At 33.5% G+C, this 25,220-nt stretch overlaps 3 protein-coding genes across 8 annotated transcripts in view; 2 read left to right on the top strand and 1 right to left on the bottom strand.

Moving 5' to 3' along the window:
• The window catches only part of LOC131936487 (serine/threonine-protein kinase Sgk1), a 112,866-nt gene extending 109,863 nt beyond the window's left edge, over positions 1 to 3,003 (top strand). For all 4 annotated transcript variants that reach the window (XM_059293505.1, XM_059293504.1, XM_059293506.1 and 1 more), the window contains one exon: positions 363 to 3,003. In XM_059293505.1, the coding sequence (XP_059149488.1) occupies positions 363 to 481 (119 nt within the window). In that variant the 3' untranslated portion in view covers positions 482 to 3,003. The remainder of the gene's footprint in view (positions 1 to 362) is intronic.
• Positions 2,377 to 5,013, bottom strand: LOC131936490 (uncharacterized). The gene is made up of 3 exons (XM_059293510.1): positions 4,853 to 5,013; positions 4,230 to 4,342; positions 2,377 to 3,952 (listed from the first exon to the last, which is right to left on the bottom strand). The coding sequence occupies exons 1-3, from the start codon at positions 4,999 to 5,001 to the stop codon at positions 3,459 to 3,461; spliced, it is 756 nt and encodes a 251-aa protein (XP_059149493.1). The 5' UTR covers positions 5,002 to 5,013; the 3' UTR covers positions 2,377 to 3,458.
• A 2,457-nt stretch (positions 5,014 to 7,470) lies between these two features.
• LOC131936401 (uncharacterized) lies at positions 7,471 to 15,677 on the top strand. Of its 3 annotated transcripts, none has more exons than XM_059293367.1 (12): positions 7,471 to 7,609; positions 9,241 to 9,359; positions 9,703 to 9,846; positions 10,226 to 10,309; positions 10,461 to 10,549; positions 10,744 to 10,797; positions 11,028 to 11,120; positions 11,552 to 11,649; positions 12,564 to 12,654; positions 13,238 to 13,327; positions 13,959 to 14,021; positions 14,764 to 15,677. In XM_059293367.1, coding segments are annotated over exons 2-12 (819 nt in total). In that variant the 5' UTR covers positions 7,471 to 7,609; positions 9,241 to 9,347; the 3' UTR covers positions 14,765 to 15,677. The 3 variants fall into 3 exon arrangements, with proteins under 3 accessions (XP_059149350.1, XP_059149348.1, XP_059149349.1); XM_059293365.1 differs by having other exon boundaries at positions 11,552 to 11,682; XM_059293366.1 differs by lacking the exon at positions 14,764 to 15,677 and having other exon boundaries at positions 11,552 to 11,682; positions 13,959 to 14,022.
• The last annotated feature ends 9,543 nt before the right edge of the window (positions 15,678 to 25,220 follow it).

Below are 25,220 nucleotides of genomic sequence, written 5' to 3'. Positions count from 1 at the left end.
TAATTCAAAAGCACAGAACCAACATCACGTGATGACCTATTTTTATCAAACGCTGTTGAATTGGCTGTTATATTAGCCTCCCTCTACATTGTTATTGATTTCCAATGCTATTTTCGTATTTTCGTATCAAAACGAGTTAACTCGCGACGCACGGCACACAGACGACTTTTTTATCTGAATACGAGTTAACTCGTGATGTACGGTTAAGCCCAAGATTTTATATGACGAGTTAACTCGTGACACACGGTAAAGGGATTAATAAGAATCTTGTTTTAAAATTGCCTGCGTTAAAAAAAATTTTTTGCTGAATTGATGAGTTTTGTTAAATAAAATTATTAGCAATTGTATTCTTTTCTCAACAGCATCAATTGGAAGATCAGGGGGACAGGGCAGTCGTCTGGTCAGTGCAAGTGTTATGGAAGCAGACGGCGTGTTTGAAGGTTTCTCCTATGTTCCTCCATCTGAAGATGCCTTTGGTTAACCAATCAATTGCCAGATTTTTTTTCAGTGCCATCAAAGGTTTCTGATGATGATAAACTTAAATTTTTTAAGGAGATAAACAACGATTTGTGCAAAAAACGATTTTGTAAACAATAACGTTATTTACTTGTTAATGTTATGGTGGGGTTTAAATTTTAAATAAAGGGGACTAACTCTATTGAATGTAAATACCTGAACGGAGTTACATTTCTTAGATCACTGTTAGCCAGGCAGCAGCATTGTCTTGTACTCTGCACATGCAAGTGTACACTGCATGTGTAAGTGTATGTTGCACATGCAAGTGTATGTTGTACATGTAGATGTATACTGCACATGCAGGTATACATAGTACATGGAATTGTACACTGTAAATGCAAGTGTACACTGCACATGCAAGTGTACATTGCACATGTAGGTGTACACTGTACATGTAAGTGTACGCTGCACATGTAGGTGTACAATGTACATGCAAGTGTACCCAATGCTACAATACAATTAAACATTCTCAATGTAAACTTCTATTTTATGATATTGAGGGAAGTTAGTATTCTTTTTAAAACTTATGATTTAGCCATTCCATGTTTAATTTTTATCTGCTTCCAGTATGCAGGACATGATTTTATGATGATTGAACAAACTTTTAGTTGGGGGAGAGCTGGAGGTGGGTGAGGAGGGGTGTAGATTCCATGTTAAAACATGTACCAGATTTGAGCGTTGTTTTGTTCTTTACATCTTTTAATTAAAAATGGATTGGATGTATGTTTTGTGTACATAGTTTGTGTTTGTTTTTAAACTGTGTTCAGTATGTGTGTGCTTGAGCAGGAGTTTAAACATTTGGAATGGACATGTGTGTACAATTATTTATTCTTTTAGTGATTCAGTCTGATTTTTGAAAATTGTGATGGAATTTTTTTTATTATTTAACTTTAAAAAAAAAGAAATCGTTATACTATTTTTTTAAACAAATATATAAAGCATCTTCATAAATTAAGATTTCTGTGTAAGTTTCTTTCTTTTAATTTTATTTAGGGATTAACTCTAAAGCGATATTTTTAAACTATGTTATAAACAGCTTGATCAATGAAAATCTATGCTATCATTCTGTTATTTTAAACAATGCATTTTATCATGAACTACATTTGACATTTCAAGAATATAACGTGTATATAAATATAACAAAACTAATAATTCACTTAAGCAATGAGTCGTTTAAACTGTGTCTGAACCACTGCTGAAGTTTGTACTCTATTTAATAAACAACAACCCAGGCAGCTTCTTCAAACAATCCTGGGCTATATACGCTTTGACTTGTAAACAATTATACGACTTTCGTCAGTTTTATTTTTTAAAAATGTATACTGACATAAGTTTCTTATATTGCTTATTAAACGTTATGTAAATATATATAAAATACTCAATGCCTTGCATTGACTATTACACTTGTAAATAGGTGACTGGTTGTTGATGTGTATGTGAGTACGTTCTAGCCTAACATATAATCTTCCAACAATGAGACATATTCTGCTGTGTCATGTGCACAGCCTGTTTAGAGTTTTACATGTTTGCCATAAATTTTGTTGTGTCCGCTCAAACGTACGTGTGACAGATGTATGTTGTGTTCTACAACACAGAGCTTATGATTTAGATGGTTGCCTTGTAATAGGGGGCTCAAAGTGCATTATGTGTGAGGCTGCCATTCATTACATGTAAGAACACCAGTGAATTATGTTGTGCCAGAATTTAGAATGTAAGGTTGCCATAAATTATGTTGTGTCCGCTCAAAGTTTACCATATGTGTACCTGTATGTGTAACTACTGTGATGTATGATTTGCTAATTAAATTGCTGTGAAATCAAAGTTGACAATGATGGATAAATACAAATAAGCAACTTCAGAAAAATTATATACATTTTATTAAATTAAAAAATGTATGCACTGATTAAGAAGATGTTCATTTACAAATATATTACGTTATTGTATCTGCACTGTGTTTTCATGAACATGTTACATTCATAATTAAAACATTAATTTCTTCATCAATAATTCAAGAATAGTTTGTTTACACAACTGTGATTTATCAAAAGTCAATTACAATCAAAACTTTAAAATAATAAAACTTTGGGTCATGCTATATAAACATGTGGACAGTACTGTTTCAATTTCTTGAAATCAGTAGCCAGTTTTTTTAAAAGCCAAATGCCATTGGATTCAAAGCCAAATATACTTTAAAGTTTTAAATGATGAACTGTCAGAGTTTATTTTTTAAATTACTTTAATCCCCAGATAATTATTAAAGAATTAAAAATAATTTTAACTTTTCATTCCCATAGTTGTTTTTTTTTTTAATCAAAAATATTAAATTTAATGCAATGTGTGGTGAATATCTGGTCAATAATGTAATGTTTGCAGACAGAAGATAATGGGACGAAACTTTTAGTGAAAAATTGTAACACGAGTTGTGATGTTTAACATGAAAGAAATACATTCAAAGTTTACAAATAAATCACTCTTTTGTTTTCTCTACTGAGGTTCTGGGTTCATGTTTTGTGTAAAAAGTTCTGCAAATCTTATTACAGTTACAGTGCTGTACAAATTATAAAATAAAAGAATGAACAACAATCTGGAAGGAATGTGAATAAAAGTTCAATTGTTAAACTCAACCTTTGATAAATACATTTTTACGAAGAAGATAAAATATTGGCCGAACGGAAATGTAATGAAGTTAAAACCTATCTTGATTTTATACATCAGTCTACTGGCTGTTCATAAACCAACAATAAAATTAAACACAGCAATAGCTACCCTGTGGACAAGAGCCTTTCATGCTACATTTTGGTATCTAAATCAATAACTTACATAATTCATGTTTTTGTAATAGTTTTACAATCTGTAAAATACAAATAAGCTAGACAAATTTACTGGCGTTTTCTAAACACCTAATCTGACATGGGACAATAAAAAATTAATTTGCCTAATAACTATAACTCTTGTTTGTCCCGCATTGACTCCCATGGTTTAAGAGGTCTTTTTAATTTTGAAGGAGTAGGCTCAGTATTTATTGGCTTTATATTTAAAGATTTTAAACCAGGGATGGGTAAGTTATTCTGCAATAATTCAGCAATCTCAGACAAACTAAGCTTACATTCAGTTTCACTTTCATTTTGAGAGGTAGCATTTTCTTCTGAACTGCTTTCTTTACTAGCATATTCACTGAGAACACCGAGACCTACAGACTCCAATTGACCAGCAAGTGTACTTAATTCATAATCTCCATCTATGGAAGAGTTCTTATCTGAACTGTTGGATTTAGTGTCATCTTCTGAAGAGATGGGATCAGTAAGACTCTGTGAATTCCCAGCTGTTTTGTGGATAGTAGTTAAACAAGTCTGCTGCTGACAATGCAAAGTGTCTGACAAAACGTCACTATTTAAAGCTGATTCAAGATGAGCAGGTGTGTTTTCATCTTTTTTTGCTGAGAAAATTAAATGTAAAAAAAAAATGGCTTTGACATATCTCAAATCCTATTAAAAAGGTACTATCTTTATTTTAACAAATGTCAATACATATATATATATATATATATATATATATATATATATATATATATATATATATATATATATATATATATATATATATATATATATATATATATATATATATATATATATAAAAGACAAAAGTATTTTTGGCAGTATAACAAGTTAATACATTAATACAGGCCTATTTAGATAGAGAGAATTAGATACCTTCCAATTTATCATAATCACTGTCCAAAGAGTTTTCTGGGTAATGGTTTGAAGAACTGTGTTGTAAATTTTTCCACACCAAATATTTTCTAAAATCAAATTTCATTACATTCCTGAAAGTAAAATTACAATAATTACAATCTGGCTTTAAAGATGTGAATGAATGGTAATATTGCTATCATCAAGACATAAATAAAGTAAAAAACAGATCTTTGGTGCTAATTTTTAAAAATATACTAGATCTAATACTAATTGACAAGATTAAGTGAATATTTAGCTTTAAAATGAATCCAATCTACAATCTTAAAATTTAGATTTGGACCTTAGCAATCAAGATTAAAAAGATACCACAATATATTGTATGATTAAAAACAATTACATTAACTTAAAGTAGGCATCTTTACTAACTGGAATAAGTACAAGTACAAATTATTTTTAGTGGATTGAATCAGCATAACTACATTTGTTTTTTATGTTATGTATTTGTGCTTTTATTAAGGCAAGCAGATTTTAATGTTATCTAGTATCTAGCTATATGTTATTGTTATTGATCATTAGACAAGGAACATCAAGTGCTTCAATAAGTAATAGCATACACCTCAAAACAACTAAACTTTACTCACTTATTAAAATAAAAAGCTTTTGCTCGAAGAACTTCTGAATCTCTTTTGTCAGCATCCAAGGATTTAGAGATTATATTCCAGCCAGAAAGGAATACAGGAACACTTTCAAAGTTGAAACTTTCAAACTTTTGGAAAGATAACTCCTCCATTAGTAAGTTTCTAGATCTAGTTCCTAAAGTGTGGAAATGATCTATTATAAATTATAAATAATGTAGGCCTACAACTTATAGTCGAATATTTGAAATATTTTTAAAGGTTATTAATAAATTATTGATATTTTCAACACAGCAGTTGTTTTTGTTTGTTGTTTGTTTGTTTTTTTTTTGGGGGGGGGATACATTAATAATGATATATCAACAAAATATTCATCAAATTTTCATTAAGAATTACAAGCAAATTCACACCCTGCATACAATTTTCAGGAGTGTTAGACGCCCTCAGAATTGATGCCTCTGACTCTGATTTCTAACGATAAAGAATAAAGGTGATACTAACATTGTTGACTAACATTACTAACAAACTAACAACCTAACACACCTATTTTAAATAATTTTAGTATTTAGTATTTACTATTTTGTGTGAGTTTTTTTCAGAAATGTCAACTATTGCGCGCACATTGGACCACAGGTGTCACTGGGTGTGGGGAAATTGCGAGACGCGAAAAGCGAAATGGCGAGGCGGGAAAATGCGAGAAGGGCGCGAAAACGGTCGGTCATGTGACTTTTTTGTCTCGCATTTTACCACAACCCGATACTTACGCTGGGTAGTGTTGAAATGCGAAGATTTCTGCGAAAAATTTACCGCACCCGATATTCAATGGTATTTGGTCCAGACTTCAAAGACGTTTCGTTTACATTGTTAAAACTTCCGATTTTTCCGTCGCTAGACATACTGATGATTTGTCAACTCCCCCCATCTTTTGTGTCGACTTAGAATACCACCTTGTTCGAAACCGACGGAAATACCGCCGACGATAGATCAACTTCTGTCTTTTGTGTGGAACGCCGAGGCCGCCTGATTTACCGTCTTTGAAGATCGCCGTGCCCGGATCCGCTGCCGCCGCAAACATATTTTCATATTTTCTATTGTTGCATAGAAATTTTGTATTATAGCCGCCGCCTACGATTTTTTTTCTAGCTTTTTTTTACCATATAAATCTAAGCACAAGGAAATGCCTACATCATTTGGATACACTAATTTATATTAGATTTTATATCACGGTTGTGACTTTTCCAAATTTTCCCATAAATGTTATATCATTACTTATTAATTAATTGTAAATATATATAAAAATTTATTATTTATTATTTCCATAAATAAGTCAGAAAAAAATAACATCAAATTAAGTATGCAGTTACTGCCCTATGTGAAGGCGAGGACTAGATTAACCCTCCCTTATGTGTTGCTTATTCCTAAGCTTTTATGAACTCTTAATGCCCCCAGTTTTTTTTTCTCTTACTTACTGTTTGGGGAAAAAATAAAGTGACGTCACCGATATTATCAGTTAATCGTGCTATATCGTAAGCTATGGGCCTACTTCAAATATTTTTAAAACCAAGTTGAACTTATCTGAATTTTTTTGTTTTGGTGGTGGTGTTATTTTGGGGTCTTCCATAAATGACTTTTTGCAAGTACAAAAATCCATAAATAGATGTTGCAAAATATCTCTCCTGCTGACAAGATTATACCAATTCACAATGACACAGCTCACGTTTGTATAAACATGAGCGGGCTAGATTTTTAAATTAATGCTGACTGAGACGGGATTTTCCTCTTGCTAACAAGAGCGGGCGATGACAGTAGCACAGCAACGATGTTAGGATTTTTAAATAGATAGATCTAGATATAGATCTATCTTCTTAGTATCTAGATAAAAAATAACATCATACAACACTCGTGTTAAAGGGTATGGCTAAATGCTTGTTTATTTTAAAACAAAACAAAAAATAATTTAAATAAATTAAGATGGAAAAAAAAAAGAAAAAAACTTTTTTCGCAAAAAGTGTCTCGCTATTTACCCTTAATTTCGCAGGTATGTCTCGCATTACCTTCTCGCATTTTCCCGCCTCGCCATTTCGCTTTTCGCGTCTCGCAATTTCCCCACACCCGGTGTCAGGTATCCTCAATCATCCGTGAGAAGTAATGTGTAGAGCCAGTACTGATATTCTATTACTTAGTTTACTATATATATTATATAATATAAAGGTATTTACTTTACTATATAGTAGTATATAGTTATATAGACTATAAAATTAAATAATAATAGTCCTAACGGTAACGACCCACAGCAAAATTGTGTAGTAAGTCACTAAGTGTAAGTCGTAAGTGTAAAAAGTAAAAACCGTAACTTTACCCAAAAAAATTGAAACAGGAAAAAAACTTGCTTAGCTTTATAAAAATTATAGTTCTAGATCTAGTCTAGAGGGTCTAGTACTCTAGATCTAGATTAGATTATCTAAATCTAGATCTAGACTAGAGATTCAACGCCGACACCGAAAAGAATGCAAAGAAACTTGTCAACATCTTTTCGTGACCTTTTTTATTGTTACAGTGAATAGCCTTGAACTGTGCACTTTGAACTGTAGAGCCTTAAATTCTTTTTTTTCAGTCGCTGTCAGAACTACCCGATTAAAAGATTGTTTAAGCTTTTACATGTGTATACTGTGCAGTATATGCCTACTGCCTAGTATAGAATAGCTAAACATAAACAAATATTGACGTTTTCATTGGTGGGAATTGATTCACACTACAAATAATGTAATAAACAAATATTTAGAAAACCCTTTCACAGGCTAATCTGTTCAGTCTTAGTCTTATTGGTCTACGCTTATATCTGGCAACAGTCATAGAAATCTTATATAATGATTATTATTCAGAATCTATAAAATAACATAAAAAAAGTACTATTCTAGACTAGATCTATTCTAAACTACAAAGTTAAGTGCTATAACTATAAGTAAGTATAAAGCATAAGTATAAGAGAATCTAGATAGACTATAGACTCTAGATCTCTAGGCTATATCTATTTATAAATTTATTGTATTTAAGTATTTTAAGTGTCAATTATAATATCTAGAATTCTAGATCTAGCCACTGCTTGAAACTAGAATTTAAAGAAAAAAGAATTTCAATAGAGTAGCATAGCAGCATAGGGGATAGAGTCTACGTTTTTATTCTAGATCTAGTAACTGAACGTGAAATGGCTGTAACTACTAACTAGGCCTAATTGTGAGACAACTTTCATTCTGCAGTTTCAGAATCCCCCCCCCCCCCCCAGTGTTTCTTTCAGACATTTTTCTCCTGTGGCCCTTTTAGATTTCAGTTGGACGGACAATTGATTATTTAAAGGTATAGCCCTCCAATATTTTTAGCGCAATTTCCATACTGGACAATTGCAATTATTAACTCGTTATTTATGGATGGCTGGATGTGCGCAGCTTTAAGTCGTATCTCCTCCTCAACGAAGTAATATCGAGGACTAGTTCCAAAAGCAAATATTTTAAGCAAGTTCCGAGGATGGTTGTGGGCCAAAAAAATTCCCAGAATTCCTTCCTGGATTTCCCGGAAAAGCCAAAAAACCTCAAAAAATGCAGTTTTTGGCCTATATCTCGGCAACCAGACCACTTAGCGACTTGAAACATTACCAATCGATTCCTGCCATAATTTAGAACAATATTGCCGAAGAAAGTTTTCAAAAATATCCTTTCGTTCGGTCACAACAAAATTTTTAAAATTACATAAACACCTACAAACCGATCGTTCTCCTAGCTTGTTTCCTATTTCGTCCAATAGAGCGGTGGGCGCCTTCTGGTGGGGGGGGGGGGGGGGCAGTGCTCTCCACCAATTGTCCATGATCAATTTAAAATATGTGCCGCTGATCTGGGAGAAGAAGACATTAGAGTGGAAATGGAAAGGGCACACACTCAAAAATGCCCAGATATTACCAGGCATATCCTGGAATGGAACTTCTAATTAAAGGATGAAAGGGAGGCCAAGAATGTCCTGAAGGAGTTTTTTGTGAGACATTGGGAGAAAACGGAATGACATGGCCAGAGGTTTAAATATATATCCACACATAGTGTTAGTTGGTAAATTGTTGTTTTGACCTCAAGCTCCCTATGAAGAAAAAAGACATACGCCTCCTTCCCCCCCCCCCCCCCCCCCCCCCCCACCTCAAACTCGTCTACAGACTGTCGGTACATTTTAATTGTGCCTACTCAAAGGTTTTAAATGCCCCCATACCTCATGTAGAAAAATGTCTGAAAGAAACCATGAATATAAAGGAGAAGATTTAGAGTCACATTTTTATTTTTTTTTCAAAAGCTCTGTTAAGATATTTGTTGTCCATAATGGTTATAATTCATGATAAAATATATTTTTATTTCTAGCTTGCTGCAAGTTTCCTTATTATCAAAACATTAAGACCTGACTTATAATCAGCTGGAAGAGGAAGACTTTTTTTTGTAACTCAGGTGTGAGTTGATAAAATATAAACATGTTGTTTGAGGTAAATATGTATTAAGTAAGAAGTACTAGTAAAAAAAAAGTAAATGTCTATTTTGTTCAACACATACTTTAGTCCTACTCACTCTCTTCATTTTATTAAATGGATTTGTAGTTAAAGACTTAAAATTCTATATATTAAAATAACCATCAGCTAAAAGAAATGTATTGCAGCAGTGTTTATTAACTTTATATACCCTTTATCCTTTTCTATCTCACTGTTATGAAGTAACCTAATAATCCATACACATTCAGTAAAATGTTTACTCAATAATTTGATTTTAACTATTGATTTCATTTTTTTTAATAGTTTGACTTTATAATTACTCACCTTTATCTTTTGTAAGCCGATTCCATACAGCTTCTACACACCAGGCACATCCTACTTTTGGGTACACATTGGTCTTGTCATTCTAGGCTTTGTTGTAGCTCTAGCAACATTGATAGGACAGTGGTTGAAACCAGCCCCATATGGAAGACATGATAGAACAGTAAGCTTTTTATTTTATTTATGTAAAATGTTGTTCAACATAAACTAGTTGACATGTCATGTCTTTGTGTTGGATGAATAAAACTTCATTCCATTTATTTATTACCCTTTTTTCTCTTTTTTTTTACATTGTGGGGTCATCCATAAATGATGTCACACTCGTAGGAGTGAGGGGGGGGGGTTCAGATGGTGGGACGTCACATTTTTGCATTAACAAATAGTAATGTTGGGGGGGGGGGGGGGTCTGGCCTTTTGTGACGATGTGTGACGGAGGGGGGGGGGGGGGGGGTAAAAATCATCAAAAAAAGCGTGACGTCATTTATGGATGACCCCTGTTGTTTTCTTTCCAAATGTGCATACATTACATGCATTCTTTACAGGAAACAAACTGGGGTCCCATGATTCCTCAGCGCCTTGGACACATCTTGTCAGATGCCATACCTGGAGTTCTAATGTTTTCATTGGTAACTTTAAACACCATTTCTTTTTTTTAAAATTGTAATTTAGTATAAATGATTTCACTTATACTTGATACCTTTGTATTTTTAACATGCAATTTTTGGACATAAGTTATTTTTAAATGGTTTAAATTTTATGTGTGGATTTTCTGTTTAGGTGTTTTTCCTCTATAGCAAAGAAGATGTTAACAAAGGAGTTCTTAATTATGTTTTCTTTGCTATGTTCCTTACCCACACAGTTCATAGGTACCAGTAGTCACTTTCATTGTTTTTTTCTCAAAACTAAATATTAATAAATAATAACTTTAGTCTTATGAGATAATTTTAAATAGGCCTGTATGGACTTTTTTTTTTTACTACTTCTTGAGACACTGCATTCATGACTACTCAAAATGTGTTGTATATATTATAAAGTTGACTTGAAACATTGTATTTGACAGAGGAATCATTCACCCACTTACTATGAGGTACAAGAACCCTAAAGTTGCACTGGGGTAAGTTTGTTTACTCTATAGCTGTGATTGGTTTTATGATATTGGTAGTATAAAGCAATTGTTTGAATGAAATGATTTTTAATATAGTGTGTACAAGTTTTATTTTTGAAAAGAAGGAAATGGAATTTATAAAAAGACTCCAAACATTATTGTTGTTATAATATTTTATTTACTGGTACATGAAAAAGTAATTATTAGCTTTTGCGTTTCAAAACATTTTTTATTATCAGAATAACGCTGGGAGGTGGCATTCCCAATATCTTGTACCACTGGATCAATGCTGATCACATAGGATCAGCTGGCTATTACAGTACATACTATTAGTAAGTCAGACTTATAATTTGACACATATATAGTTTATGTATGTTTGTAGATGAGTGTCTAGCCATATTAAAGATGGTATTGCTATTTTCATACACAACAAATGCAATTATATCATTAGAAATATGTAAATGAGTTTTTGTTTAGAAATTTCATATTTCTGTTATAATTTAATTTCTTGGCTAATGCTATTTATCTGATAATAAAACATTTTTTTAAAGAATATTTTAAATTATAGAAAAATAATTATGTTGACTTATTAGATTATTTTGTTAATTTTTTTTTCTAGTCGCTCTAGCATACAATCATTACTTTAACACATTTTGTATGTGATAATTGTTATTAAATTTTATTCCCCATTTAATCTAATGCAATCTTTAGTACTTTTATCAGCATTTTCGTCTGATGATTTTGTTTGATTTATTTTTTCCAGTGACCCAAGATTTATCCTAGGTTTGATCCTCTTTATATCAGGCTTTGTTATCAACCGCACGTCAGACTGGAAGTTGAGATCACTCCGAAAAACTAAAGGTCACAGCAATACCAATTTTATTGAGGGGGATGGTATGATAGTTAATTACTTAATAGCCATGATAGTGTGTGATAACAATTTTATCGAGGGGGATGGTATGATAGTTAATTATTTAATACCCATGGTAGTGTGTGATAACAATTTTAATGAGGGGGATGGTTTGATAGTTAATTACTTAATAGCCATGCTAGTGTGTGATACCAATTTTATTGAGGGGGATGGTATGATAGTTAATTACTTAATAGCCATGCTAGTGTGTGATAACAATTTTATTGAGGGGGATGGTATGATAGTTAATTACTTAATACCCATGCTAGTGTGTGATAACAATTTTATTGAGGGGGATGGTATGATAGTTAATTACTTAATAGCCATGCTAGTGTGTGATAACAATTTTATTGAGGGGGATGGTATGATAGTTAATTACTTAATACCCATGCTAGTGTGTGATAACAATTTTATTGAGGGGGATGGTATGATAGTTAATTACTTAATAGCCATGCTAGTGTATGATAACAATTTTATTGAGGGGGATGGTATGATAGTTAATTACTTAATAGCCATGCTAGTGTATGATAACAATTTTATTGAGGGGGATGGTATGATAGTTAATTACTTAATACCCATGCTAGTGTGTGATAACACAGTGAGTAACAAAAACATATACATTAGCTTACTATCTGCATCTTTTTCTAATAAATAATATTTTATCATGGCTTCAGGGATTAACCAATAGTATCTTGGCTTCAGTTTTAGTGTTTATCTGCCTATTTCTTTTAAACAAACATTACCTTAAGAAATACTAAGTAGTGATTTGACTTTTCTTTAGTCATTATTTGTAAGTTGTATAAGTAAAACTGTTCTTGCTGCCTCTTTAACTCAAGTAAAATTTGTGCCCAAATGTTCATGACAGGCAGTAAAGGATACTATATACCACATGGTGGCTTGTTTGAACTGGTGTCATGTCCAAACTATTTTGGAGAGCTTGTCCAATGGATCGGATGGTAAGTTTTACCTGTGATTTCCTCTTGAATTGAATCAAATATTTTAGACATGTTTGGACTTTTAATATCAGTTTAAAAAACTTGATTATGAAATCTATCTTTGATTATATGAGACTGTATAAGTTGATTCTCAAGTAAATTGTCACAGTTGTTTCGGTATGTGTATGCCTGCTGTTGTCATACCACAACAATTACTGCATGGTCGTTTTTTTCTATTTGATAGTGGGAAAAAATGTAGTTATCAAAAATGTTTTGTGTGCCACAAAAGCATTTTTTTAATAAAAAAAAAGCTCCCAACCTTTGCTTATTTCAAATGGCAATGTCAGTATTTTTGTTGCAAAACCTGATTTTGTTACAATGAGTACAAAGTTTTCTGGTCCAACCATGATTTTGTTATATTTGCTACCAAATGATATGTGCCCTATGGGTTATTAAACTAACTATTTAAAACATTACCATAATATGCTTTACTTTAATATTTTTGCAGTGAAAAAGTATATTTATATTAAAATACTGTCCGTCTCCATTGAATTTCTTGTCTTAATTAATGAAATTACTAAAAGCAAATTAACCTTTTTTACAGGACTTTAGCAACATGGTCTTTAGCTGGACTAGTGTGGACATGTTTTTCTGCTGCAACATTTGTGGCAAGATCTCGACATAATCATCTCTGGTAGGTTGTCAGCAACATATCTTGTCATGCATAAAATTGTTAGTCAGATGTGTGGTCCGCATGGTGAGGATGGTTAAGTTCATGGTAAGGTCCCTAATTCAAAACCCTGGGCAGATGAAGCTTGACAGCTAGAGGCAGCAATGCATCTTGGAGAAAAAAATTCCTAAATCAAACAACTGCTGCCTTGTAGTTTGTTTTTCACCGGACTATGGAAGCAAATCCAGATAGAAAAGCAGGCTGAAATCTGAGTTAACAGCCTATATGGCGCATAATATGTTGACATGTAATACTTAATTATGTTGGAAGGAATCCTGTCCAACATTATAATTAAGAAGATAGAAGAAGAAGTAATCAGACGTAGAATCCTGTGTGATGATAATGTAATGTTGCGTCATACATTAGAATGTAAGCCAAAAAGTATGATGCAGGAAGTTTTGGTCAAATTTAGAATCATGCATAAAGTTCTAAGCTAAACCCATTGTAGCTATATTTCAATCAGTCCTAAGTGTTGTTTTTTTTTAAATGTAAATGAAAATTGAACATTTTCTTGTGTATTAAATATATAAAATACGACATAATTTTTGTGTAAAATATTGTGTCATTTTTTACCTTCAACTATCTATTGTCACAGGTACAAAGACAACTTTCAAGACTACCCTTCACACAGGAAGGCTTTGATACCATTTATATTTTAACACGTTTTTATTAACTCAGCTTCGCGTTTGTGTGTTTGTTGTTAAAATTGACATCGAAAATTAGCCCACTTCTGATTGTTCTATAGTTCTGAAATTTGGCATGCAGGCTACTTTCGCCTAACAATTTCAGATGCAATCATAAAAACTAGCAATTAGAGACCGTAATTAGCTTAATTTAATTACGCCCAAAGGACCATAAAATTGAGGACATGATTTCTAAAGATACCGACAAGACTGGAGGCTTATTGACACAGTTACTTCGGCCCCAATCGATGTGAGCGCGCTGGCCGTGATCGTATAGTGGTTAGTACTTCGCGTTGTGGCCGCGACAACCCAGGTTCGAATCCTGGTCGCTCAAGATTTTTTTAGTCCGTGTATTTATAAACACTTAGTCAATTCATACTTAATCAAGTCATTAGATAAAGTAGAAAATAAACTATATAAAAAACTTTTTTAAAAACCACGTTTTTCATGTGTAGCAACGGACTAAAAAGGAGAAAATAAAATACTTAAAAAAAACTTTTTAAAAAACCACGTTTTTCTTGTGGACTAAAAAGTAGAAAATAACTATTTACATACATTTGATGACAAAAAACGTGGGTCGGGCAGATGGGTCGGGAAATTTGATGGTGAACGTACCCACGTTTTTTGTCATCAAATGTATGTAAATAGTTATTTTCTACTTTTTAGTCCACAAGAAAAACGTGGTTTTTTAAAAAGTATTTTTTAAGTATTTTATTAGACAAATCTCTTATGTTTTCAATTGCTGCTCAGTTTATTATTATCTAAATATATTTTTCTTCCTAATGTGATTTCCATCTTAGTAACATTGATGCCATTTTATATGCAAATATATTTTTATTTAGCAAATATTCATGCCAGTTTGTATGCAAATATATATTTTACATCCATAATATGTCATTACTATTTTAGTAAATAGTTATACTAGTTTTTATGTATATGTATTTTTTAATTCATATGCCATTATTATTTGATTAAAGATTTATACAAGTTTGTATGCAAATATATTTTTGAATCCATCATATTTCAGGATTTATACCAGTTTATACTAACCTTTATCAACTTCACTGACTTGTGTCATATTGTTGTTGAATACTATATGTCAGGAGTCTCCAAACTACGGCCCGCGGGCCGCATCCGGCCCGCGAGGTGCTCTCATCCGGCCTTCGGAGATCTTTTAGTCCACGGAAAAAAATGTTTGTTGTAGGTGGCTGAGGAAAAATGCCACCCCAATGAGATGCCTGGAAGAAACTCCTGGCCCCCCCAACTTATATTTGATAGTTAATATGTTATAATATTTTTCAACATTATATTTTTTACTTAAACAATGCTACTCTCAGTTTTATTATACTGTATTAACTATTAAAATTGTGAAAAGGAATTAAAATGTTTAGATTATATTTTCTATACCAGCTTGAAGTGTTTGTAAGGTTATGATTATGTAACATTATTTATACAGCAAGGTAACTTGAAGTTGTAAGGAAAATAGTAATGTGAAATATGTCAAGATGTACCATCCTCTTTCTTTGAAATATCTTTAAAATTTTTGTGTAGCATTTATCCATATTGATCCGGCTTTGTTCCATTTAGGTATATTTAAAGTTCACTTATCAAGGCCACAACCTTTAACTGGTACTTATCTATATATATAAAGCAAAGTGGTCAGGTGCCCGATAGGGCACTTCCCGGCGCCGCAGGCTCGTCAAATTTGGCACGATGGTGCCTTGGGGCGATAGAACACGAGGGCCGGTGACGGTTGGCCGAAAAGTCTACGGGGAAGGGGTCAAAACTGACCTCGACTAACCGGCGCCTTATATGGGCTATATTACGAAAAAAAATTTCCTCCGACGACCCCCCTTGAAATTTTGTGAGGTGGTAGGAGAACGCCTCGGGGTGTCACAAAAAACTCGCCATGTCCGGGAAAAACAGAGAGTGATTTCAAAACAAATTTTAGGGCACTTACCGTCTTTACATCTGGCTAATTTTTTGCATGCTCTTAGGTAAATGGCTTGACCTTTAGGCAAAACGGTCAGTTTCACTCAAAGCCCTCGACGAGGGCTAAAAAGTGACCGCGAGTGAAATTCTCTTTATATGAGCTCTATTACGAAAAAAAATTTCCTCCGACGACCCCCCTTGAAATTTTGTGAGGTGGTAGGAGAACGCCTCGGGGTGTCACAAAAAACTCGCCATGTCCGGGAAAATTCGTTAAATGGGTCAAAACTGACCAGTCGTATTTCCCTATATAATCTTTGTATTTTATGGGAAAAACAGAGGGTGATTTCAAAACGGATTTGAGGGCACTTACCGTCTTTACATCTGGCTAATGTTTTGCATGCTCTTAGGTAAATGGCTTGACCTTTAGGGAAAACGGTCAGTTTCACTCAAAGCCCTCGACGAGGGCTAAAAAGTGACCGCGAGTGAAATTCTCTTTATATGAGCTCTATTACGAAAAAAAATTTCCTCCGACGACCCCCCTTGAAATTTTGTGAGGTGGTAGGAGAACGCCTCGGGGTGTCACAAAAAACTCGCCATGTCCGGGAAAATTCGTTAAATGGGTCAAAACTGACCAGTCGTATTTCCCTATATAATCTTTGTATTTTATGGGAAAAACAGTGTAATTTCAACACAATTTTTAGGTTACTTAACCTCTGTACATCATGCTAATGTTTTGCATACATTTCTATAGATGACTAGGCCGTATGAAAAAACTGTTGGGCACACTCAAAGCCCTCGACGAGGGCTAAAAGATGACCGCGAGTGACATTCTTCTTATATGAGATAAATAAATATAAATAAATTGACGAACGATCCACTTAATATTATTTGAGGTCGTAGACCGACCCTGGAGGGTAACAAAAAAACTTTATTCCAGTCGGGAAAAGCCATTGTAGTCGTTAAATATGTTCATATATCGTATTTTCTACTATAAGCATTGCATCTGTTTGGTAAAAAAAAAGTAAACAATGACAGACGTCATTCGGGCCATTTTCAAGGGAGGTAACCTTTTTAAATAATTATTTTTCAATTAATTGTATACTATTTTAAACAGAAAATGACAAAGTATAGCATTTGTTTTAGTAAAGCATTAATTTCTTAATTAAGCTACATATCATAATTAAATAAAAAAATTAATTTTAAAAGTTAACGTAATATAAATTATGAGATATACTGATCGTGGAACCTCTGTAGTTCTAATTTCATTTTAGTTATAAATTGCGTACTTTCAGTTATTTTCTCTGCAAGCGGATCGTAAACAACATACAACAACATCTTCTCTCAAATTAGCATTACTGTTTAAATTTAACACTCCACACCTCATCAATCAATAAATAATTAGTATTCAAATTATCAAATGTTTTTGACAACCTAAGCGAAGCTAGGCAGTATGCCTAGATATTATTATAATCTGTGCTTAGTCAATGGGGAGACAAAAAGGGAGAGAACGTGTTTAGTTTATAAATTTAAGGGGAGGTAAATGCAAATAAAATTTTGAAAACTATTAAAAAAGAAAGTTTATCGTTTTTCAAGTGTTTTGGTGTAAGTATCACTTACACCCAAGGTATAGCAAAACAAACACATTTTTTTAATAAGATTAGTGTAATGAACGCCACGTGAAGTCCGTGTAAAATTTATGTCTGTACAAATCTTTTTTTTCTATTTACGCAATAATAATATTCATAGTATCAGAACACAAATTGAAAAAACTAACTTTTAACAGTGTTATGTGTAAGCATAACGCGGAAAACGGTCATAATATTTTTTTTTTTTTTTTGAAAAAAAAATTATAAAAAATTCTCAACAAAACTGCAAAAACCTTTAAGATTATCACGGTAAAAATACCGTTTTTGTATTTCTTTATTTCTAAATACCTTCATTTGAATTGGTGATCGACAAATAATTTTTTTAGTAATGTTCACCATTTTCTTCATGTAATGATACTTTTTTCAAATGTTTCAACTATGTTAAAGACTAACGCACACACATTTGTATATGCTCACGTAACTATTCCTATTTGAAAATATAAGTGTTAAAAAATACAGAAGCATTTAAAAACAACCGATTTAGAAAGTAGAATGGTAGCTCTGTACGTTGGTATACGCTGACAAAATAATTAAATGTTAAAATTTCAAATTTTAATGAAAAAATCATTATACAGCCGCCAAAGTTATATATTCCGAGAGGGCATCCAATTTACCATTAAACTAACGATTTAAACTAAACTACGATAGGGTCTAGAAAAAAAATTGCTGACCTCCAACATTTTTTCTGAATATAGTTATTAAGAGAAGAGAAAAACATTTAGCTATGAGAAATATGTAATGTTAGTTACACTTGTTCCGATGTCATACTCAATTCTAATTATACTTGTGAATAAACTATCAATGTTACTGTTTTATTCATCTCAGTTTGCGGCTTTTGTTACTTCAAGCAATGGTTTGAAACATTTAGCTACTGACATAATCATACCTAAACGATATGAAGCAGGAAAATTGAGTTAGATTATGTACGGGAACATGGCAGGTCTTCAAACATTATTTATACAAAAAAAATGTCAAAGCTTTCTGTACTCTGCTTGTTTAAATGGGCAACTTGAGGGTTAAAAAGAATAGGCTGATTTTGTGAGGAAACTGAAAATTTCGGGTAAAATGTGAGCGAAAAACTTTTTTTTTGTTACCAAGTTATATGGGGGTCATTCAAAACTGACGTTACACGTTTTTTACCTCCCTCTCTCCTCCATCACAATCGTCACCAAAAAAGCCCAACACCTCCGCTACCCCCCCCCCCCCCTAAAATGACGTTACATCGCAGCCTATAACCCTTAAAGTTACAGCTGATTTTTAAACAATTGATTTTATTTTTCAAAAATATTGACTGAGCTCAGTCATTTTAATCAATTTCTAATACAACTTATTAAAACAGTTAGCTTAAACGCGAATTAATGGCTAAATTCGGTTTCTAACATCACATTACATCTATGAGTGTGATGTCACACTATCTGAACACACCCCCTCCCCCCAGTGTTTCTTCCAGATGTTTTTTATCTCCGGGGGGGGGGGGGGGGCGACTTGAAATTTTCGGGGGGGGGGGGGGCGGACTAAAATTTCCGGGGAGCGCCCACACCCCGAAGAGATGCCTGGAAGCAACACTGCCCCACCCCTTCATCACACATCGTTACCCCACACACATAAACTAAAGCTGCACACCTTACAATTACACTAAGCATCAATACAATTGTTCAGATTTACGGTTTTGGTTTGGGTTAGACATCGTTAACGTCGTCACGTACTAGATTTAGATAGATCTAGTGTATATATATATATATATATATATATATATATATATATATATATATATATATATATATATATATGTAACTAGGGTAGTTACCATACTATGGTTAACAACGTATTACAGTCTGATGCAACTGATAACGATCATAAAGCCACGGCGTATTTTGGGAAGGATACGACAAGCCGCTGTCAACTTTGACATGACTTGGCTGACGTAACAGTGCAGGTGTTCTATTAATCGGACTGATGAGACAACTGCGTAGTAATCGGAAGGCGAGATACTCGGATTGAACATAACTATGATAGAACCGAATACGATTACGAATACGAAGGGATATATAGGAAGGCGAGAGCTGAGAAGTTGGAGTAGAAGTGTGGCAGTATCAAGTTGGTTACTGAACGTTGTAGACGTATTGTGTTAATAGGGACGATAGACATGTGCATTCGGTTATGTGAAGACTAGTGAGGACGGTTGGGGGTCAGTTGATTCATTATATTATTGTGAAGCATTTCTTTTTGATTCATGTAATAAAAGGATCAATGGTAAACCTGCATCTTCGAGTATCTATATTGTGGTCGATGTTGTGTAGAATGAGTAAATACACTCGTTAACATTTGGCACTACAAGCAAAGAGACTCGTTACATTTGGCGTTGTCGAGCAGAAGATGCAACTAGACTCGGTTACATATATATATATATATATATATATATATATATATATATATATATATATATATATATATATATATATCAGTGGCGTAGCGAGGTCGGGTGTCACCCGGTGCGGCACTTAATGATGTCACCCCCCAGAGGCGTAGCGAGCCTTCTCGGGGACAAACTTTCAAATTTTTTATTTGCATTTTCTCTGCGAATAGAAAGACCGCTTAAAATCAATAATGTAATATAACAAAAGTTATTTTTAAATAAAGGTGATTTATGTATACATGTGTTAACCGTTTAAATACTGAGAACCGTTACTTTTAAATGTACTTTTTTTACGATCTACGGATCAATGTACGGGGGAGGGGCATTTCGGCACCTACAAAAACGAATCAAAAGAGAATCGTTAGGCTGTGACTAGCGCGAAGTGATCGTACACTACTCGAGAAAGTGGGGACCGGAAGAAGAAATATGTAAATACTGTTGCTACCCGCGCTGACACGGACGGTTCCATTGCGGAGCGAGTGAGGGGGTGGACAGGACAAGTTGGTTTTAATTTGTCGAGTGCTTCCCCCCTTTCTCCATTTAAACGATTCGACGGTTTTATGTGTTTAGATATTTTCAATCATGTTTGGATTGCTCTCGTAAAACAGTAAGGACGCTAAGGTTTACATAGCGATTACAAGCATTTAAAATGCCGAAGCTTGGACGCAGGGTAAGAAACAAATAAAACATTATCTTATACTTATATACGCAGATACAGTAGGCCTAAATATGTAAACATCTATAGATTCAACACTATGTAGAATCTATACCCACCAGACGTTGAATAGCTAGATCAGAATTAGAGCTGTATGAATAGCTTCGGGAATATTGCTATCAATCCTATCTTACTAGACCTGTAGTTTCTTAATTCTTTACATCGACATGACAAACATTCCGGCATGAAAAATAGGCCCACTACTTTTAACTCTGTTCTCTGGCGATAGATTTGTTTTCATTCTGTTAATGGAATTTATAATTGTATCCATTGAATTCTGTATTGTTTTATGTCTATACCTAACACATTTTATTGTTATAAATTCCGGTTGGATATTAATACACTTCATAACTTTCGTATATATATATATATGTATATATATATATATATATATATATATATATATATATATATATATATATATATATATATATATATATATATATATATATATATATATATATGCGTGTGTGTGTGTGTGTACGTCTGTGACATTTGCCATATAACCTACCTCTGTGACATTTGTCATATACCCCTGTAACATTTATCTTGTACATCTATGACATTTATCTTGTACATCTATGACATTTGTCATGTACCCTGTGACATTTGCCATATACCACTATGATATTTATCATGTACCACTATGACATATGTCATATACCACTATGACATATGTCATATACCACTATGACATTTGTCATATACCACTATGACATTTGTCATATACCACTATGACATATGTCATAAGCCTCGGGTTCCCAAACCTACCCACCACCCAATATGAACTAGACGAGTCACATTATGAACAGAGATCCCTGTATTAAACGATGTGTATGTTTTTATCCATCAGCACTGCCTTTGTTTTCCTTTACCTTTTTAATATCGCCGATAGCAGAAAGATTTTTAACCAAGTAGAGTTAGCACAAAATGTTGTATCAATCGAGGGGAAAACAATTATAAATGCAAACGGACCTGGTACAACAGCTGGGCCACATGTATCTTAACAGCAGTATATTCATACTACCGTATCAACATAATCATGTTGATGGTATTACCATCACAAACATCTACATGATGATTCAACCACATCATCAACATCAACATGATGATACAACCACATCACCAACATCAACATGGTGATACAACCACATCACTAACATAATGATAGAACCTCATCACTAATATCAACATGATGTTACAACCACATCATCAACATGATGATACAACCGCATCAACAACATCAACATGATGATACAACCACATCAACTTCAAGTTTTACACTTTTAGTTTTCAAACTTCAGTTAATTACTAAATATATCTTCCCCTACATACCACGAATAATTAAAAAGCGGTCGCCATGGTCTCTATGAAACGTCATTTCTACGTCTGCTTCAATGTCAGGTCTTCTTACAAGTCTGCATGAACTTCGTGTCTCCCTTGTGTCACCACTCGAACTTTATTTTGTCCACGTGTGTCACCACTCGATCTCCATTTTCCCGACATGCTTTTTATTATTTACGACATACGACTTTATAATGGGAACAGAAATGCTTGGAGATCTTTATTGTTTCGTTTAGGTTACGACCCGGATTTTTATACCCACTCAATCTATTTTTACACCATAATAAAAAATGTCAATCACGGTGAACTAGTAAAGCCTTTAAGCCAGTTGTTATGTGTTGACGCTATATCCTATCACACGTCCGCTGAAAAGACAGGAAAATTCGCTACTGCACATATAAACACGTAGTTCTTTTATTTCATTCTAGTTTCTAAAATTGGCTTTAGTAAAAAAAAAAAATTCCGGGTTGATCAGTTTTATTTTCGCTCAGGTAATCAGATTCAGAAATGGAGTAAGCGGAATGTATCTTTTGTCATAAATCGTCCCTCAGAAAAACCATAAAGGGCCGTAACTCTGGCTAAAAACCCTGACCCTGTGGGCTGTACGATTAGTGCATGAATGGAGAAGGGAGGCAATCAATGCGTTCAATTTACATTGGTAGCGCTTGAGGAATGAAGTGCTAGGACCAAGCCTCTATAAATATTAAGCATTTAAATAAAACACATTTTAAATAGATAAGGCGAATTAACAAACATTGGGTACTTATTATTGATAAATGTGAAAGCGGATTAACATAGTTACAATTTAAAAGTATGTTCTTTCTAGGTTTCTACAAAAAGAAATAGCAGATATCAAGTCCGACAACTCGGGCTAAAATTGACATCAAATTAGATATAAGAAAAGAAACGAGAAGTCAACAATAAGGTCGTTTATTTTTCAACACGGACTGTAAATATTTCAGGACAGTCTTTTAATATATCAACATTCTGTTAATATTTCAACAAAGTTTGTTACTATTTTAGCACTGTCTGTTAATATTAAAACAAAGTTTGTTACTATTTTAGCACTGTCTGTTAATATTAAAACAAAGTTTGTTACTATTTTAGCACTGTCTATTAATAATTCAACAGTCTGTTAATATTTCAACAGTCTGTTAATATTTCAACAAAGTCTGTTAATATTTCAACACAGTCTGTTAATATTTCAACAAAGTCTGTTAATATTTCAACACAGTCTGTTAATATTTCAACAACGTCTGTTAATATTTCAACAAAGTCTGTTAATATTTCAACAGTCTTGATATTTCAACAAAGTCTGTTAATATTTCAACAGTCTTGATATTTCAACACAGTCTGTTAATATTTCAACAAAGTCTGTTCATATTTAAACAAAGTCTGTTAGTATTTAAACAAAGTCTGTTAGTATTTCAACAAAGTCTGTTAATATTTCAACAAAGTCTGTTCATATTTCAACAAAGTCTGTTAATATTTCAACAAAGTCTGTTAATATTTCAACAAAGTCTGTTAATATTTCAACAAAGTCTGTTAATATTTCAACAAAGTCTGTTAATATTTCAAAAAAGTCTGTTAGTATTTCAACAAAGTCTGTTAATATTTCAACAAAGTCTGTTCATATTTCAACAAAGTCTGTTAGTATTTCAACAAAGTCTGTTAATATTTCAACAAAGTCTGTTAATATTTTAACACAGTCTATTTTAATATTTCAACAAAGTCTGATTTCAACAGTCTGTTAATATTTCAAATGGTCTGTTAATATTTCAACAGTCTGTAAATATTTCAACAAAGTCTGTTAACATTTCTGTCAGTATCCCCCAGGAGAGTGTAATGGTGTCCCTCCCAAACTTGAGACCGGGCCTTAACAAACATGAGATCAATATTAAATACCCGAATCTTTTGTGCGTCTTGAAGTTTATCGGTCTGTTTACTGGATGTTTGCTTATCTAGGTCAGACACATGTCAATTGCACTGGATAATCTGCGTTTGCTGGGCCAATTAAATTACATTTGTACCAGGTCCGGTAAAGTGATAGCATAACAGGAGCAGGGAGACAATCAATCTTTACAATGTACAATGGTGGCTATAGGGGAGCAGGGAGACAACCAATCTTTACAATGTACAATGGCGGCTATAGGGGAGCAGGGAGACAATCAAACTTTAAACGTACAATGTTGGCTATAGGGGAGCAGGGAGACAATCAATCTTTACAATGTACAGTGGTGGGCTGTAGGGGAGCAGGGAGACAATCAATCTTTACAATGTACAATGGCGGCTATAGGGGAGCAGGGAGACAATCAAACTTTAAACGTACAATGTTGGCTATAGGGGAGCAGGGAGACAATCAATCTTTACTATGTACAATGTTGGCTATAGGGGATCAGGGAGACAATCAAACTTTAAACGTACAATGTTGGCTATAGGGGAGCAGGGAGACAATCAATCTTTAATATGTACAATGGTGGCTATAGGGGAGCAGGGAGACAACCAATCTTTACAATGTACAATGGTGGCCAAGCTGGAATAAATGTTGATCATTTAGACAAAACTTATGTTTTAAATATGTAAATTCATTCCATTAAGAAAATCATACTTGTACTTTAGTGAATATTTGAGCCATTTCGTAAGGCCAGCAAGTCCCATCCGACTAGCCGGAACTATTTAACGGAAGTAAACACATCAGATCACGTGATTCGTATTCACCTGTGTGCTCGTCTATAAATTAAATAACGAGGGACTCGTGTGGAAAGGGGGGGGGGGGATATTGTGACGATTTGTGTAGAGGAGTTCAGAAATTGTGATGTCACACTTTTGTATTTAAAAAAATAAGATTGTTATCAGAATTTTAAGTTATTTCGCATGATTAAAGACATGTTTAAAGTGTGGAAAGTGAAATAGAAATGGATAAATACATTTTATCATAACCTTTAAAACAAAATATTCAGGGTTTCTTTCAGACATTTTCTGAGGGGGGGGGGGTACTTAATCGTGTTGCAGGGGACGGCACTACCCCATCCCAAGCCATGGAAGAAACTCTGCAAGTATTTGGCATTTGTCGTTGACGGCACCTCTACAAGAGTTTACATGCGGTTGTATCAGTTTCTCT

Source organism: Physella acuta, unplaced genomic scaffold, assembly GCF_028476545.2.
Source record: "Physella acuta isolate Inbredline_101_S28 unplaced genomic scaffold, ASM2847654v3 ptg000178l, whole genome shotgun sequence".
NCBI lineage: Eukaryota > Metazoa > Mollusca > Gastropoda > Physidae > Physella > Physella acuta.
The sequence above is the reverse complement of the archived record's forward strand: the minus strand, read 5'-3'. Positions and strand labels throughout refer to the sequence as shown.